Below are 15,507 nucleotides of genomic sequence, written 5' to 3' on the forward strand. Positions count from 1 at the left end.
TATTTCTAGGCTACGACACTTGATGATGGTGAAAGATTCTTGATCCGAGGGATCTGAGCACTCCATCCTTGAATAAAAACCTGATTACCTCCCATCACCTGGACCTGCATTGTCAGGTTCTTTTAAAAACTGTCCTGTTAAACAGCTGTTTACAGTGTCAAAACAGAAAGAACCGTTTTAATATTTTTCGAATACACATGTTCTTTTTCTCGGTTTAGTATCCAAGTTTTACAAAGAGACTGTCCTAGATTAGCCAAGAATATTTGGAAACAGAGCGGGCCTAGCGCTTCCACTGAATATAATAAAAAATAATAATAATAATTAAAACTACTACAATTACTAATAATAAACATAAGATATTCGTAACTCCTACCTATATGTGGTTTCCTAGATCTTAAAAACTCTCTAGCCAGTGATAAGTAACCTGAATTATATTGTCTTCCTACAAATATAAAATCATTACGACTGTATTCTACTAACGGGAATCAAAACTTGGGATATCTTGGGTAGATAATTACATGTAATTATCTACCCTCAGGTAACGAACCCGGGTCCTTTCGGTTGTGAGCTGTCTGCATTTACACACAGCTATAGGTCATATTAGCTAACTTTTGTTGCCTTGGGGTGTGGAGTCTGTGGACAATAACGTGCACCTCCCTCCCACCTCACCATGACAGTGTACGGTATGTGCGCGTGGCGTGTGTATATATGTCTTGTGTAGATATGCGTGCGTGCGTGCGTGCGTGCGTGCATGGGTGGGTTCTGGCACGGGCACAGGCTGGGATAGGGCCTCAGTGGCGCGGGTTAAGTTGTGGGGCCAACATGGCTAGCCAGTCGCGGAAGCATAACGAAATGGATCCACATGTAAAAACTCGCTCTATAGAGAAGACGCTGCTGCCTCTTGTCACCCAGGTGAGTGCCCGGCGTGTCCCGCCGTGACCCTGACGTGCCTGTACATGTGTGTGTGTGTGTGGACTCGTGCTGGCCGCGTCGCTCTGTTTACCTCGGCCAGCTGGCAACGTCTCCCGTCCTTTGCACTCGGCTCTGGCTTCTGTTTAGAACATCCCTTGTCATCCACCAGTTACTGAACATACACATGCTCTCGCGTTCGTATGGGTATCCAGCGACCACCGGTTGCATACAAATTCTCGAAGCCCTTGAGTGAGTGCCAAATTCTCTGCAGTCACTTTACGTGCACCATGTTGTAAATATGCCGCACGTGTTGCAAAAGATGTTGACGGAAATGCGTCCAAGAAAAGGACGTGAGGGCCAAGAAAACTTGCGACCTAGGTAGATGAACTAGGCAGAACAAGACCTTATTTGTTTTTAATATCGCCTGAGAGATAATAACTCAATATAACCAACGTCAAAGAGGTTTGGCTTATTTTCGTTGGGAGTCCTTAAGACCTACCCCAGGATAAGTCTCACAAGGCATCTTCTAGGTATCTCTACTGCTAGGTAAACAGGGGCAGCAGGTGTTAGAAAACCTTTCCAGCTGTCTTGCCTCACCTTAAAATGAATCCAGGTCTTCTGGATTGTGAGCGAAACTCTCTACCACTGGACTACAATGTAGAGATACGGCTCGTTTTTCCATCCCGAGCATCGCCAAGAAAAAAAGCTTATTGGAAATCTTTCTTTTGAGAAAGAGGAAAGGGAATATATGCTCACACCTGTCTTCAGCCACACATCCCAAAACCTACACCACCTAAATAAGATTCATGGACTAAATAGACCAATCAAACCGAAAGGTGAAAGCACACCTGACATTGAAGGAATTACTTTTTTCTTACTAAAGAAGAAGAAGAAGAAGAAGAAGAAGAGGGAGGAGGAGGAGGAGGAGGATTAAAAAAAAATGTTGTGTGTTATGAAGAAAACTCGGAGGTTTCCTATCATAGCCAACATCCTCTAACCTATCCTAAAACCAAAAGAATCTGGTAAACTAAATCCAGGTCCTATGACCAGTCATATAGTCAAAACTCGAAGGTTATTCATATCTTGGAGCATTGCAAAGTAATCTTCTTCGACTTTTATAAGGATATCAAATTTGCTAGAACAATTATTATCCTATCCTTGCTGACAAGCAAAATAGTTCAGGACAGTTTCCTGGCTTATATCGAAGTATATCTTCAAAGCAGGCTGGCCAGGGACACAAGTCCAGAGCCATCAAACATCTTCGTGCCCTTTGAGAGTTAGACCTCGCATCTAATTCCTGCAGGTAACTCTGTTTAAATATTTTGGAAGAGAAATCCAAAGTGATGACCAATAAAAAAGGACCTACATATCACAAACACCTCTCTACGACACCTACCAGTGGGAACTCAGAAGTATCAACAGGTCCGATACTGAGGCGAGGCGAGACGAGGCATATGGACAATCCCCGTACACTTTCTGCCCCTGTTCACCTATTATGAGTAGCATCCTAGGGCAGATTATCTAAAAGACCTCCAATGGAATTTAGCTATACTGCTTGCCTTTCTTAATTTATGCTGGGTTATTAAAACATCGAAGTTTATGATCCGAAGTGCAGAGAGTTACTTTCACCTTTGCATCCCTACCATATATCAAACCACAAACACACCCTACTGAATCTCATACAACATCTCTGTCAGAAACCGCATCACAAAAAAGAATTTCCCGACCACCTTACAGCCTCCTTTTCAGTTACACCTTCTTAAGAGAAATTTAAGAGAGCTTCAAAAATATTTTTGATTGACATAAAGGAGAATTTCCAGCACTAGCTGCATGAGTGAGGGAGGGAACTCAAGAACAGCCAATGGTAGGAAGGAAGGAAGGAAGGACGCAACCACCAGCTGGTTAGGTGAGGAAGTAACCCCTAACACCAGCCATTGGGGGTAAGGAATGGACCAACACCAAATGGTGAGATGAAGTAAGGGATCTGTTACCAGCAAGTTGGATGAGGGAGGGACTACAACACCAAAGGTGTTGGTGAAGGTGAATAACTAACACCAGCCGGTTGGGAAAGGGAAGTACACACTGTACTTTAATTCAAGTACCGAGTGGTGGTGTAAGGATGCAAACATAAGACTGACGGAAAAAAGAACTCATCTCTCATATCTGCCTCAGGTTACTCATTCATCTGTGTGAATGTACAAGTACACACATACGTAAACATCGGTGTATACACACATGTAGAAACTCACGTGTACACACACACACACACACACACACACACACACACACACACACACACACACACACACACACACATACACACACACAAGCACACATGTACACACAGAGGTTCTATTATATTTAGCTAATGAGTCAGGTAGGTGGTGGCACCGAGATGGCAGATCTCAGCGCCAATAGTAAGCACTTCATGTCAAGAATTGTTCTCATTTTATTTCTCCATTTCAGAGGCTCTAATGTAGTTGTATACATATCGGTCATAAATAATACAGCATTCCAAGGGAAGTATTAATAAGTGGCATCACTGACGTTGCTTATAACGAATTGAAAACAGATACCTCGTAGTTTACTGCTAGTGGGTTTGGATCACAATCGAAGATCCTGGGTTCAATCCTAGGCGAGGCGGGGCGTATGGACCAGTTTTCTATCACCTGCACTTAGCATTAAACATATACCTAAAATTTACACGATTGCTGTGGGCTGCATAAGGTAGAAGGGCCATGGGCTCCCAATGGAAATAAGCTCCACTGATTTGCTTTCCTTAGCTATCTTTTTTTTTTTAACCTTTGAGGGTACTAGTACAAAAAAAAAATTGTTTTTTCTTCATTATCTCATGAAATTTGTACTGTTTCTGTGCAAAGATAATTGTAGTTTCTGAAGACGCATAAGACAATATCTTTTCCCTCTATCCGTTTTCCACCGTCTCCTCGAAGTCAATAAGCGAATGATGGGAAAGTTATTTTTTTAGTGTATACGTCAAAGAGACAGGAATGAGTAATTCTGTATATAATCAGGTCCTGTCCCATGCACCGGCCGGAAAACACTAACCTGAGCTCCGCTGCTGGTCTTCCCTCTCCTCTCCCTTGATTTCATTTCCTATACAAGTATACAGTGCCTGGCTTGCCTTCTTGCATCACTTCTCATTTAAAGACCCCTCCCTCACTACTTCCTTCATCTCCCTTCCTCTTGTTGCCTTTACCTTCTTGCTCCCTCTTTCACCTCAACCTTCACCTCTACTTCACAGATCCTTCCCTCAATCTCCACCCCACCTTACCTCTGTTCCTAATCCCTTTTATCACCATTTCTGTCACCCCATCGCTTCTTCCTTCTCTTCCTCCTTTTACTCCTGTTTACGAGGCTGTCTCCTTTTCATTCATATATCTCTCCCTTTTAACTTGATCCACCTCTATCTTCCAAGCTTTACCTTGTCAAGTGTCCCTCCTCTTTCCTTCTTTATGAACATTTCAAAGATTCTTCTCGTCCACTTCTTCCTCCCTTCGCTTTTATTTTTACCTTCTATTCACTCCCTCTTCTTTACTCATCCATCCTCTCCTTGACCAATCCATTCATGAGCTCAAGTCTCGGCTCAACTCCACGCGCGTTCCTCTCACAGCTGTCGACTAGCGTTTTTCCTGCTGGTGGCATTTTCTTGGCCGAGAAAGAAAAGAAAGACTTGTAACTCAATAGTAAATCCTCTTCTTAAAACCGAAGGGACCCGGATTTGAGTCCCAAGCGAGGGGCATGGGGAAGTTTAATTTTACCATCTGCTGATGTCCACAGAACCATTAATAGGCAGGTGAACGTGAACCCACTGTTATGGGTGACATCCTGGTTCGGTAGCTTGCACACTCTTATCGAAGCAAATATCACACGTTTCTCAAGGGTTCAAGTATCATCCACTCCAGTTGTGGTGAACGTTCTGATTGCAAGTTTGTTCCACAGACTCGCTAATTTCTCAGTGTACTCAGGTATATTTGTGTCTTGTTTCAGGATGCAGTGAAGGCTTTCATTACTGACTACAGACAGAAGAGCAGAATTGGGCTTCAGTTCTTCCATCACACTCATGAAAACCTAGCCTATGTACATTAATCATTATAGTGTCAGGCTATAGGTCCCAAGGTGGAGATATATATATATATATATATATATATATATATATATATATATATATATATATATATATATATACACACACACACACAATGTGTGGGTGTGTCACTAGACTACTGATGTATTGTGCTACACTACATCTGTTAACATCGTACCACATAACCACAAACATTTTCCACAATCTAAGTACACTCTGGGAATCTGGTACACCCCGCCAGAGTTATAATGCTCTCGTATATGCTAATGAATCAAGTGTGGGTGTACACACTCTTGCTTTCCTCCAGACAATGCAGACTGTTTTACTAGCAATGGATAAAGAAACAGTAACAACAGTAATGCGTTAACAGCACCCACATGAGCGTTCACTAACAAATCACTGGTGTGTTTACACTCTGGTTAGGTCAGTTGTAAATGTGTTTACGTTCCTCCGGTAGCTACCTGGTTTCTTTTTTTTTATACGCAGGGTTCTACAAGGTTAAGTTAAGGTTTCTAACTTTTATTTACAAGCTAAGAGCTGTTACGTACAACAGCTCATTTGAAAGCATTTTTATCGTTATGAGACTTACTAATATGGAACAGGATGAAGTTAAAGCCATATGTGGGCCAGCAATTTCATTTGATCAACGGACTTTATCGCGTTGATATCATTAGGCTCTCTGTCTTTCTGTCTGTCTGTCTGTCTCTGTCTCTGTCTCTGTCTGTCTGTCTCTGTCTCTCTCTCTCTCTCTCTCTCTCTCTCTCTCTCTCTCTCTCTCTCTCTCTCTTCCTCCCTCCCTCCCTCCCTCCCTCCTTTACACTGCCTCCACGATCTGTGCTGTTGCTGGCTCTGTCACAAGTTGACATGGCTACCAGTGTGTTTACCCACGCTTGGTGACTTCTTCCCTCGCTCCCTCTGTGCGCCTTTCATATTCCACTCACACAAAGAATCCTTTCCCTCTCCCTCAGTACCCTTCTCTTCCTTCAAAGCATTTTCCTTCACTCTCCCTCCCCCCCCAGCTCTGTCTCTTCCCTCCCGCTACTCGTCTTTTATTTTTTTTACTTTCGTCTTCTCTCGTTCCATTTCACGATCTGAGTTCCTTACATTATAGCTTCCCCTCGAGGGTGGAGTCTTCATAATGGTGAAGGGCTTACAATACAAGGAATTGGATTTAAACTTCCCTTTTCTTTGATCAAACCTGATTTCCTCCCACTTGCAGATCGATATATGACCGCTAAGGGATTATCCCTTATTAGCAGATGCCTGACTGTCTCCAAGAGAGAGAACCCAACAAATTCCTTAAATTAATTCCTGATCAGCCGTGCTGTGGTGCATACATCGGACTGCGGGTTGCTGGTACCAACAGCCTGATCTAGATGGCAAGGAAGAGAGAGAGACAGGGAGAAACAGGGAGACAGTCAGACAATAGATTGGCGTCGGTAAAAAATAAATAAAAAGGAAAGAAAGATCAGGGCAGAGGAAGGGGAGAGGGTAGTTCCAACAAAAGTAGATTTCTTTTTAAAAATGTCCCTTATTTCATTGTAGTTTCGAGACGAGAAGAAACCCAAAATAAAAGTGGCAAAGAATCCGAGGGAGAAGATGAATGGAGCGAGAGAGAAACTCATATAAGAGAGTAACATGATAAGAGGCAGTGGAACACAGTAGTAAAAGAAGGGATTAAACACAGACCCAGCAGAGATACAAGAGAACATAAGATATAAAGTCAGTGAGATTGTCTCACTTGTTTTTGTTAATTTGTAGCCAGACGGGAAGAGCAGTCTACTAGAACTGGCTCGGCGCCCTGTGTGTGTGTGTGTGTGTGTGTGTGTGTGTGTGTGTGTGTGTGTGTGTGTGTGTGTGTGTCTCAGGAGATGTGCCTGGTGTATAGTCACTCCAACATCTTTTTCCTTGAGTGGGGTTTGTAGTCTCTGGCCCCCTAGGCTGTACTCCGTCTGCGGTCTTCTTTACCCTTCCCCAATCTTAATGACTTTACACTTGGTGGGGTTGAACTCCAGGAGCCAGTTTCTGGACCAGGCCTGCAGCCTGTCCAGATCCCTTTGTAGCTCTGCCTGGTCCTCGTCCGATTGAATTCTTCTCATCACCTTCACATCATCTGCAAACAGGGACACTTCGGAGTCTACTCCTTCCGTCATGTAGTTCACAAATACCAGAAACAGCTCTGGTCCTGGGACTGACCCCTGTGGAACTCCATTCGCCTTCCCTGTTATCCCTACCGCCTGTACTCACCTAGTTGTACTCACCTAGTTGAGGTTGCGGGGGTCGAGTCCGAGCTCCTGGCCCCGCCTCTTCACTGATCGCTACTAGGTCACTCTCCCTGAGCCGTGAACTTTATCATACCTCTGCTGTGTGTGTGTGTGTGTGTGTGTGTGTGTGTGTGTGTGTGTGTGTGTGTGTATAGTTCCTTGATAATGTGAGAAGTCACGAATGCGCTTGGAATTTCACTATCCTTTCACAGTGGTTGTTTTGCATATTCTGATATTACCAGTTTACTGTGATCTTATTGCATATATATATATATATATACATATATATATATATATATATATATATATATATATATATATATATATATATATATATATATATATATATATATATATATATATATATATATATGCAAAACAACCACTCTGAAAGAATAGAGAAATTCCAAGCGCTTTCGTGACTACTCACATTATCATTCGTTATAGTTCCTTGATAATGTGAGTAGTCACGAAAGCGCTTGGAATTTCTCTATTCTTTCAGAGTGGTTGTTTTGCATATTTTGAAATCACCTGTTTACTGTGATCTTATTGCATATATATATATATATATATATATATATATATATATATATATATATATATATATATATATATATATATATATATATATATATATATATATATATATATATATATATATATATATATATATATATATATATATATATATATATATATATATATATATATATATATATATATATATATATATATATATATATATATATATAAACGAATATCATGAAGGCTCTGTCTTGCAGGAGACCGTATGAATGTCATCTCCCGCCTGTGTAAACATCCTCAGCCTCCTATCATCTTAATAATGCTGTCACTCTGCCACCACATTGAAATCTCGGTCAGCCTCCTACCACATGGCAGTCATAATGCTCTCTACGTAAATGTTGTCACCTGTTGCTATTTCTGTATTTAAAAAGGAAACCTTGATATGACTCGTGTCTTATTCAAGTAGTGAGCCCACTCAGTTACTTCTTGAAGAAGTCGACGAGAAAATGGTGATTCTGGCCCTGTAACAGGGGCTCTCTGATTTTGGCCCTATGGTTGGGTTCTGTGATTCTGGCTCTGTAGTTGAGGCTCTGTGCTTCTGGCCCTGTGGTTGGGGCTCTGTGATTCTGGCCCTGTAGTTGGGGCTCTGTAGTTCTGGCTCTGTAGTTTGGACTCTATAATTCTGGCCCTATAGTTGGAGCTCTGTAATTCTGGCCCTATAGTTGGAGCTCTGTAATTCTGGCTTGTGTCGTAGCTCCCTGATCCTAGCCCTGTGGTTGGAGCGTGGATGCTTTCTGTCAGGTAATCCGATGCCGTTGGTCCTCTATTTGTCATATGAGAGAGAAACATTAGAGACTATATAGAAAAGACAACTTATTCCTTTGTTTCTATAGCTAGGGAGAAAGAAGTAGGCTGCCTTTCATCTTCAAGCCTCCCTGTTTTCCTCTCTCTTCTTTCTCTTTTACATTTTCTTCCTCGTCCTTCTTCTCTTCCCTAGCTTCTCCCATTCTCCCCTTTCTTGTCCTTCTCTCCTATCAATGGGTCAATATGAATTATGGGTATAGGGAAAGGAAATCTAGGCTTCATAAAAACTATTAGTAAAATTACAAAAAATGGCTTTGAAACTGCAGAAATAAGTTCCTTATGCTAAATGAGCAAAAACATCTTACAAGTTCTTATGAAAATTACCTGTCCCATGTGCTATTCGGAATGGCAAGAAAACTTTGCAACGTCTATGTGTGAAATATTGATGAGAAATAATAATCTACAAGAGAGAACAGTTTTCTCAGGTACAATTCACATTCGTTACTGGGGGATAAACACGTCATCTTTGAACTGGTGGGAACTGGGTGAGAATTATATAATATTAATGGAAGTTAAAAACATACTATCATGGCACAAGTTGCTCTCAAACTGTTCCACCGTCATGTACTCTTGCAGGAAAGCTATCGGAAGCACGAGAAATGTTCATAGATTAATCTTAAAAGATATCCATGGCCAAAATGCCTATTCATGCTATGAGAAAGAGTTGATACCCCGGCAATGATACCTCGTCCCACAGTGGCTAAATGTTTTCGGATGTCGTGGGAAATTCGCCATCCTGATGGTGATTTTCAAGTGACAGTAACTCCAGTAAACCTTAAGAATTTGCTTAGTGTACCCGCAGCGAAATCCTTACTATCTCATAAAATTCTCGCAATTCAGATTTTCTGTGTGATGGAATATGAAAAAAAACATAGACAACTCTCGTTCCCCCAGTGTAACTATCACTGAGCAGGACAGCAGCAGCACACTGCTCATGCTCGCAGTGTTGCTCCATATAAATATCACGAGTCACAAACAAGCCTCGGAGATAAGATGTGCTCGACGCGTCTCGTAAATTCGTAGAAGCCTGAGAGCCACTTACATATATATATATATATATATATATATATATATATATATATATATATATATATATATATATATATATATATATATATATATATATATATATATATATATATATATATATATATATATATATATATATATATATATGCAATAAGATCACAGTAAACAGGTGATTTCAGAATATGCAAAACAACCACTCTGAAAGAATAGAGAAATTCCAAGCGCTTTCGTGACTACTCACATTATCAAGGAACTATCTACTATCCTTGATAATGTGAGTAGTCACGAAAGCGCTTGGAATTTCTCTATTCTTTCAGAGTGGTTGTTTTGCATATATATATATATATATATATATATATGTGTGTGTATGTGTGTGTGTGTGTGTGTGTGTGTGTGTGTGTGTGTGTGTGTGTGTGTGTGTGTGTGTGTGTGTGTGTGTGTGTGTATATATAATGAGAATGACAACTTTATTTCTATAAATATTACAAATAATATAGAATAAACTGTCGTCTTCAAACTACTTTATAGAAAGTTATTTGCTATGCAGAAAATTCCGGATTCCTTGATGCTGGTATATAATTCTTAATGTAAGATAGTCACTCACAGTAGAGAACAAAGAGGCACAATACTGTAACGGGAACAAGTTCAAGTCGGACCGAAACGTCGTCGTAAGTTTCTGTCTCGTATGTGCGGGTTATTTTTGTATCATTCAAAAGTAGGTTTTTTTTTCTTCCTCAGAGCAGAAAGTAAGCCTTGTGCAAGGTTCAATCTTTAATCTAACATTTTCGTACAGAAAGAATTAAAAACCACAACAGAAAGAATTAAAAACCACAATAACCTGGCTGGAATATTTCGCAAGTAACCCGCATTTAGGAAAGGAACCTTCGTGACAATCCGGCCCGTCCTGGATCATCGTCAAGTGATTTACTAAGAATATAAGAATGGAGGGAACACTACAGAAGGCCTACTAGCCCATACAAGGCAAGTCCTTATCAAAATCACCGTTACCCAAGAATTTACTCCCGTACATACGACACCAAACACACCCACCCCCTTGCACTCATGTTTTTGCCCAATCTCTTTTTAAAGCTACTGTACTGCATTGTGCAGCTACTTATTACTATTGGATGGTGTATTAAGTTTGCAGCCTGTCGGCAATGCCAGGGCCATCAAGGCTACATTTAACGTGTACACCTCCGGTCAGTTATACTTTATTCTCTAAAATAGGTGGTAGAGTACTTTCAGTATTTATACACGGAGTTATACACCTCTTGGTGTTTATATAATTGGTGTTATTATTAATGTTGTTCCCTTTACTTCTCCTCCATGTTCCCATTTTTCTCCCTTCCTCTTTCTGATTTCTCTCCCCTCTACTTCCATTTCCTCTTTCCACTCCCCTCTACTACTCTTTCCCTCGTCCCTGTCTCCCTTCCATCCCTCCTCTACCACTATCTCCCTCCCCTCTTTACCCTCTAGTCTCCCTTCACCTGGAGTCTGTGTGGCTTGTCTCAGCTGCTGCCAACACTTTTATAAGTAATTACCCTCACAAGGCTAAGCTTACTTTGTTTCCCCTTCCCCGCCCCTCTCCCACCCCACCTGTCCCACACCCTCCTCTCACGTTTTCTCTCCCCTCTTCCCTCTCCTACCTTCTCCTCTGCCCTTAACCAGCTGTTGCCACCTAGTATGTGCTCCCAGCCACCCTCCGTGCTAAGCCTCATTCATCCACCCAGCAGCGTACTGACCCTAGCCATAAAGTGAGAGAAAAGTATACACTCAGAATTAGCTTCACATCTCACCCTCAGCCCACTTGTTGGTGTTAAGTCACTCTGACCTTTTTTGGGTATTACCCTAGATAATTTACACTGTGAATGATAATTGTACTTATGTGTACCTGTACATAAATAAACCTACTTACAAGCACCTACCGTATACTTTATGACGTGTAGGAACTGTCACATTCCAGGGCACTCTCGCCCCTAGACAGCGCCACTTTCAGAATTGAACGTTCGATATTTTTAGACGTAAAAGGGGCCTTTTTTTTTGTAATTTACTATTTCTGGTCAAATATACGTTTATGTTGGTTTATGCATGAGGTTATCTAATAAAAAAATAGCATTTGAGAAAAAATGGGAAGAGTTACAAATAATGGAGGTTGAGCACTACTTAAAGAAATTGACGAATTAAAATGAAACGTGACTGAGTGAACTTAAATTAGGCCCGATTTTTTTTTCTTTATGTTTACCGGATCGCCGATTTTTTTTCTATGTTAGAATAAAATAAATAAAGAAAAGGCTGCCGATATAAACATTTTCCTGGTAATTTAAGTTCCCTCTGATATTTCGAAGCGTTGAGCTAAGGATTTCAATTTCGAAAAAAATTTCTATAAGAAACATTTGAAGAGGCTTTTTACTAATTAAAGGCACAATTTGAAAGGCGCAAAGTTTTGCTCTGTGTAGAACATTATCTACTTTTCACAGAGTGAAACGTTGCCTCGATGAAAGCTAGCTCTCGCATATATGTCTTACTCCAGCATGTCGATGTTTCGCCCTTACTGTTAGCCTCATGAACATGTAAGATGACACTTGAAACTATACTCTCATTCATTACACACTTAGGCTCACCTTCCTGTGCGTTTACCAACCCATAATATTCCTGCAATGTTTTCTAATTTATGAAGGCTGGGGTTGAGACCGGGTCGCGGGGCGATGATCCGAGGAACCACTGTGTGTGTGTGTGTGTGTGTGTGTGTGTGTGTGTGTGTGTGTGTGTGTGTGTGTGTGTGTGTGTGTGTGTGTGTGTGTGTGTGTGTGTGTGTGTGTGTGTGTGTGTGTGTGTGTGTGTATGTGTGTGTGTGTGTGTGTGTGTGTGTGTGTGTGTGTGTGTGTGTGTGTGTGTGTGTGTGTGTGTGTGTGTGTGTGTGTGTGTGTGTGTGTGGGCACTGTCAGTCACACATGGTTGCCTACCACTAATCTGGTATTTCTTTTGCCTCAAGTATTTTTGCGTGTCACTAAAAATAGATGGGGGAGGGAGCACGTCTCTGATATTTTTCTCGATTCTTGGGCGCAAATAGACGAACGGGAATGCAATTGGGGCGGAGACAGAGTTACGATTAATCAAATCTTCACTCTCCTTTCCGTCTCGTACCAATACTCTACGCTGATTCGCTTCTTTTATTTTGTCCCCAATTAGTCATTTCTCTTCTTTACCCCTTCGTTCTACGTCCTTCTTGTACCAATTATTCCTCTTTCTCCCCTTTACGGACTCGTTTCCCTCCCCTCTGTTTCAAATAATTTCCCTTTCTTCTTTACTTCTGGACTGTCCTCCCTTACCCTAAGTTGCCTTCATCCTCATCCATTCTCTGTTCTGTAATGGGAAGAGACGTAAGAATAATAAGTAATGTAAGGGGAAGAGAGAGAGAGAGAGATATAGATAGACAGAGCGAGAGTGAGGGAGAGTGAGAGGGAGAGAGAGACAGAGAGAGAGAGACAGAGAGAGAGAGAGACAGAGAAAGAAAGAAAGAAAATGAGAGAAAGTGTGAAACAGAATGAGTGTGAAGGGGAAGAGGGTGTCCTAAACAAGAGGTACTCCACCACCTGTTCGTCAGCGCCACACTGCCTAGGAGGGTGTCCGGCAGTGAGAAAGGATATGCGAATAGGAACTAGAAAAAAGCGTTTTATATATTTTTACCCCCGAAGGAGCGAGTTTATCAGGCAGTATCACTCGTCCTTAGATTTTTTAAAATTCAACGCCGAAGCTGTGAGTTTACTGTGCATCCAGGTAGACCCAATATTCAGCTTGGGAATGGTAGCGCACCAACAACTGAATACATATTATGTCTAAAATAAACCCTAAAACGGTTAACAAAAGGGCGTTTGAGAATTTATTAATTCCAAAGATTTATTTTACCTGTTACGACCAAATTTAGGACACCTGTCCGGTATCTTATTTTCCCTTATAACATACCGTGATATATTGATAAATAAGAAACACGTGCAACACTTGGGTATCTGTATTGTGGAAACGTTTCGCCACACAGTGGCTTCATCAGTTCAATACAAAGACGAATGATGCAAATCAGAAGGAGAATGAGGTAATCAGTCCCTCAGTCTGGAGTCGATGTAATCAGTCCATCAATCTTATCATGTCGATTCTCTGAACCATTTATCTACATATTGTGACATATCACATAGGTTACTGTTATCTACATTCTTCGAAAAAGGGGGACAGTGATTCACAGTGTCCAAGCACCCATCATGTGAGTAACCATACAACATTAAAGACTGATAAATTAGACACATGTGCAACTCTTGGGTATCTTTATTGAGGAAACGTTTCGCCACACAGTGGCTTCATCAGTCCATACAAAGGATAAACTTGAAGAACAGGAGGAGAATGAGGTAATCAGTCCCTCAACCTTGAGTCGATGTGTTCAGTCCATTAATCTTGAATAGAATACGGCATATGAGCGGAGAAGCAGCTTATAAACCGTATGGCAGGAGAGGTGTAGCAGTCATAGGTGGTGTCACATTTGTTCAATGTGGAAGTAGGTCGTGCCCATCTACAAACATTAAAGACTATCCCGAGAGTCAGCAGAATTGCGTATTTCTGAACTGTCGTACAGACGAAGATACAATGCTGGTGAGTGTGTTTATATATTTATGTTCCCCTCTTTCTCTTTTTTTGGAGTTACTACACCAGTCTGCTACATAAACAAGAAACCTGAAATAATCCTGGCCACAAGAGGGAGCTGGACAGATATCTAAAGTCGGTACCGGATCGGCCGGGCTGTGGTTCGGACGTTGGACTACGTGCGGCCAGCAGTAACAACCTCGTTGATCAGGCCTTGATCCACCAGGAGGCCTGGTCATGGACCGGACCGCGGGGGCGTTGATCCCCGGAATGCCCTCCAGGTAGACTGTCTCTACATATTCATATTCACTTCTCTTACTATGCACTCGTGTTGCATAGCTTTCATCCGTACAGTCAGACCAATACAATGGACACACTTTACCCTTGTGCTCGGGGGTTCAGGGCTGTTGTCCTTATATCTCAACAAACATATTCTTTCCTTAACTTTACGCCACGTAAACTGTGAAATGTCTGGCCACTACGTCCTGATGTTTGGTTTCTCTATCCTAAATTTTTTTATGATGATCTTTTAAATACAAACTGTTTTACTCTCTACCTTTCCCACTTATACTCTTTCATTCCCTTGCCCATAATTCTTCCTATTCTCATATACATCCTCCCACTACTACTCGGTCTCCCGTTTTATTTACCCACTTATTCCACCCTCTCCCTTACCCACTCCCTCCCTTTCCTTCATTACCAACTCCCTCCCTTCATCTTCTCCGCTCTGACGCACACAATTTAAAAGTCTATAATTAAACATATCTGACGTGATAGAGGGAGATTTCCCCCTCATGGTGAAGGTCTTTCACCCTGTTTCACTGCATTTAAATGTTCATTGTAGAGTCAGATATACTGACAGGTTGGTGCTTTATGGAGACGTGAAAATATTTCGTATGTTGTAAATAGGGCCCGATGTAGTCGCTTGGTGCCAAGGTGTGAGCTTGTTTTGTGTGTGTGTTTGTTTTGTGTGTGTGTGTGTGTGTGTGTGTGTGTGTGTGTGTGTGTGTGTGTGTGTGTGTGTGTGTGTGTCTTGTCATAACTAACTTTTTTTTTATGAAACAGGTTGTCACTTCACAGTCAGAACTAATCTTTTTAATGTAGCCCCACACGACGTAATTATTTTGCACTACTTTCAACAAAAGGGGTTGACCTGTTTTATATATAAGAGGATAAATT

General features: G+C 41.3%; 1 protein-coding gene across 1 annotated transcript in view; it reads left to right on the top strand.

The window, feature by feature from the left end:
• The first annotated feature begins 778 nt into the window (after positions 1–778).
• The window catches only part of alpha-Catr (alpha-catenin related), a 375,248-nt gene continuing 360,519 nt past the window's right edge, over positions 779–15,507 (top strand). Inside the window, exon 1 of the mRNA XM_053778134.2 lies at positions 779–912. Within this exon, the coding sequence (XP_053634109.1) occupies positions 823–912 (90 nt within the window). The 5' untranslated portion in view covers positions 779–822. The remainder of the gene's footprint in view (positions 913–15,507) is intronic.

Source organism: Cherax quadricarinatus, chromosome 22, assembly GCF_038502225.1.
Source record: "Cherax quadricarinatus isolate ZL_2023a chromosome 22, ASM3850222v1, whole genome shotgun sequence".
NCBI lineage: Eukaryota > Metazoa > Arthropoda > Malacostraca > Decapoda > Parastacidae > Cherax > Cherax quadricarinatus.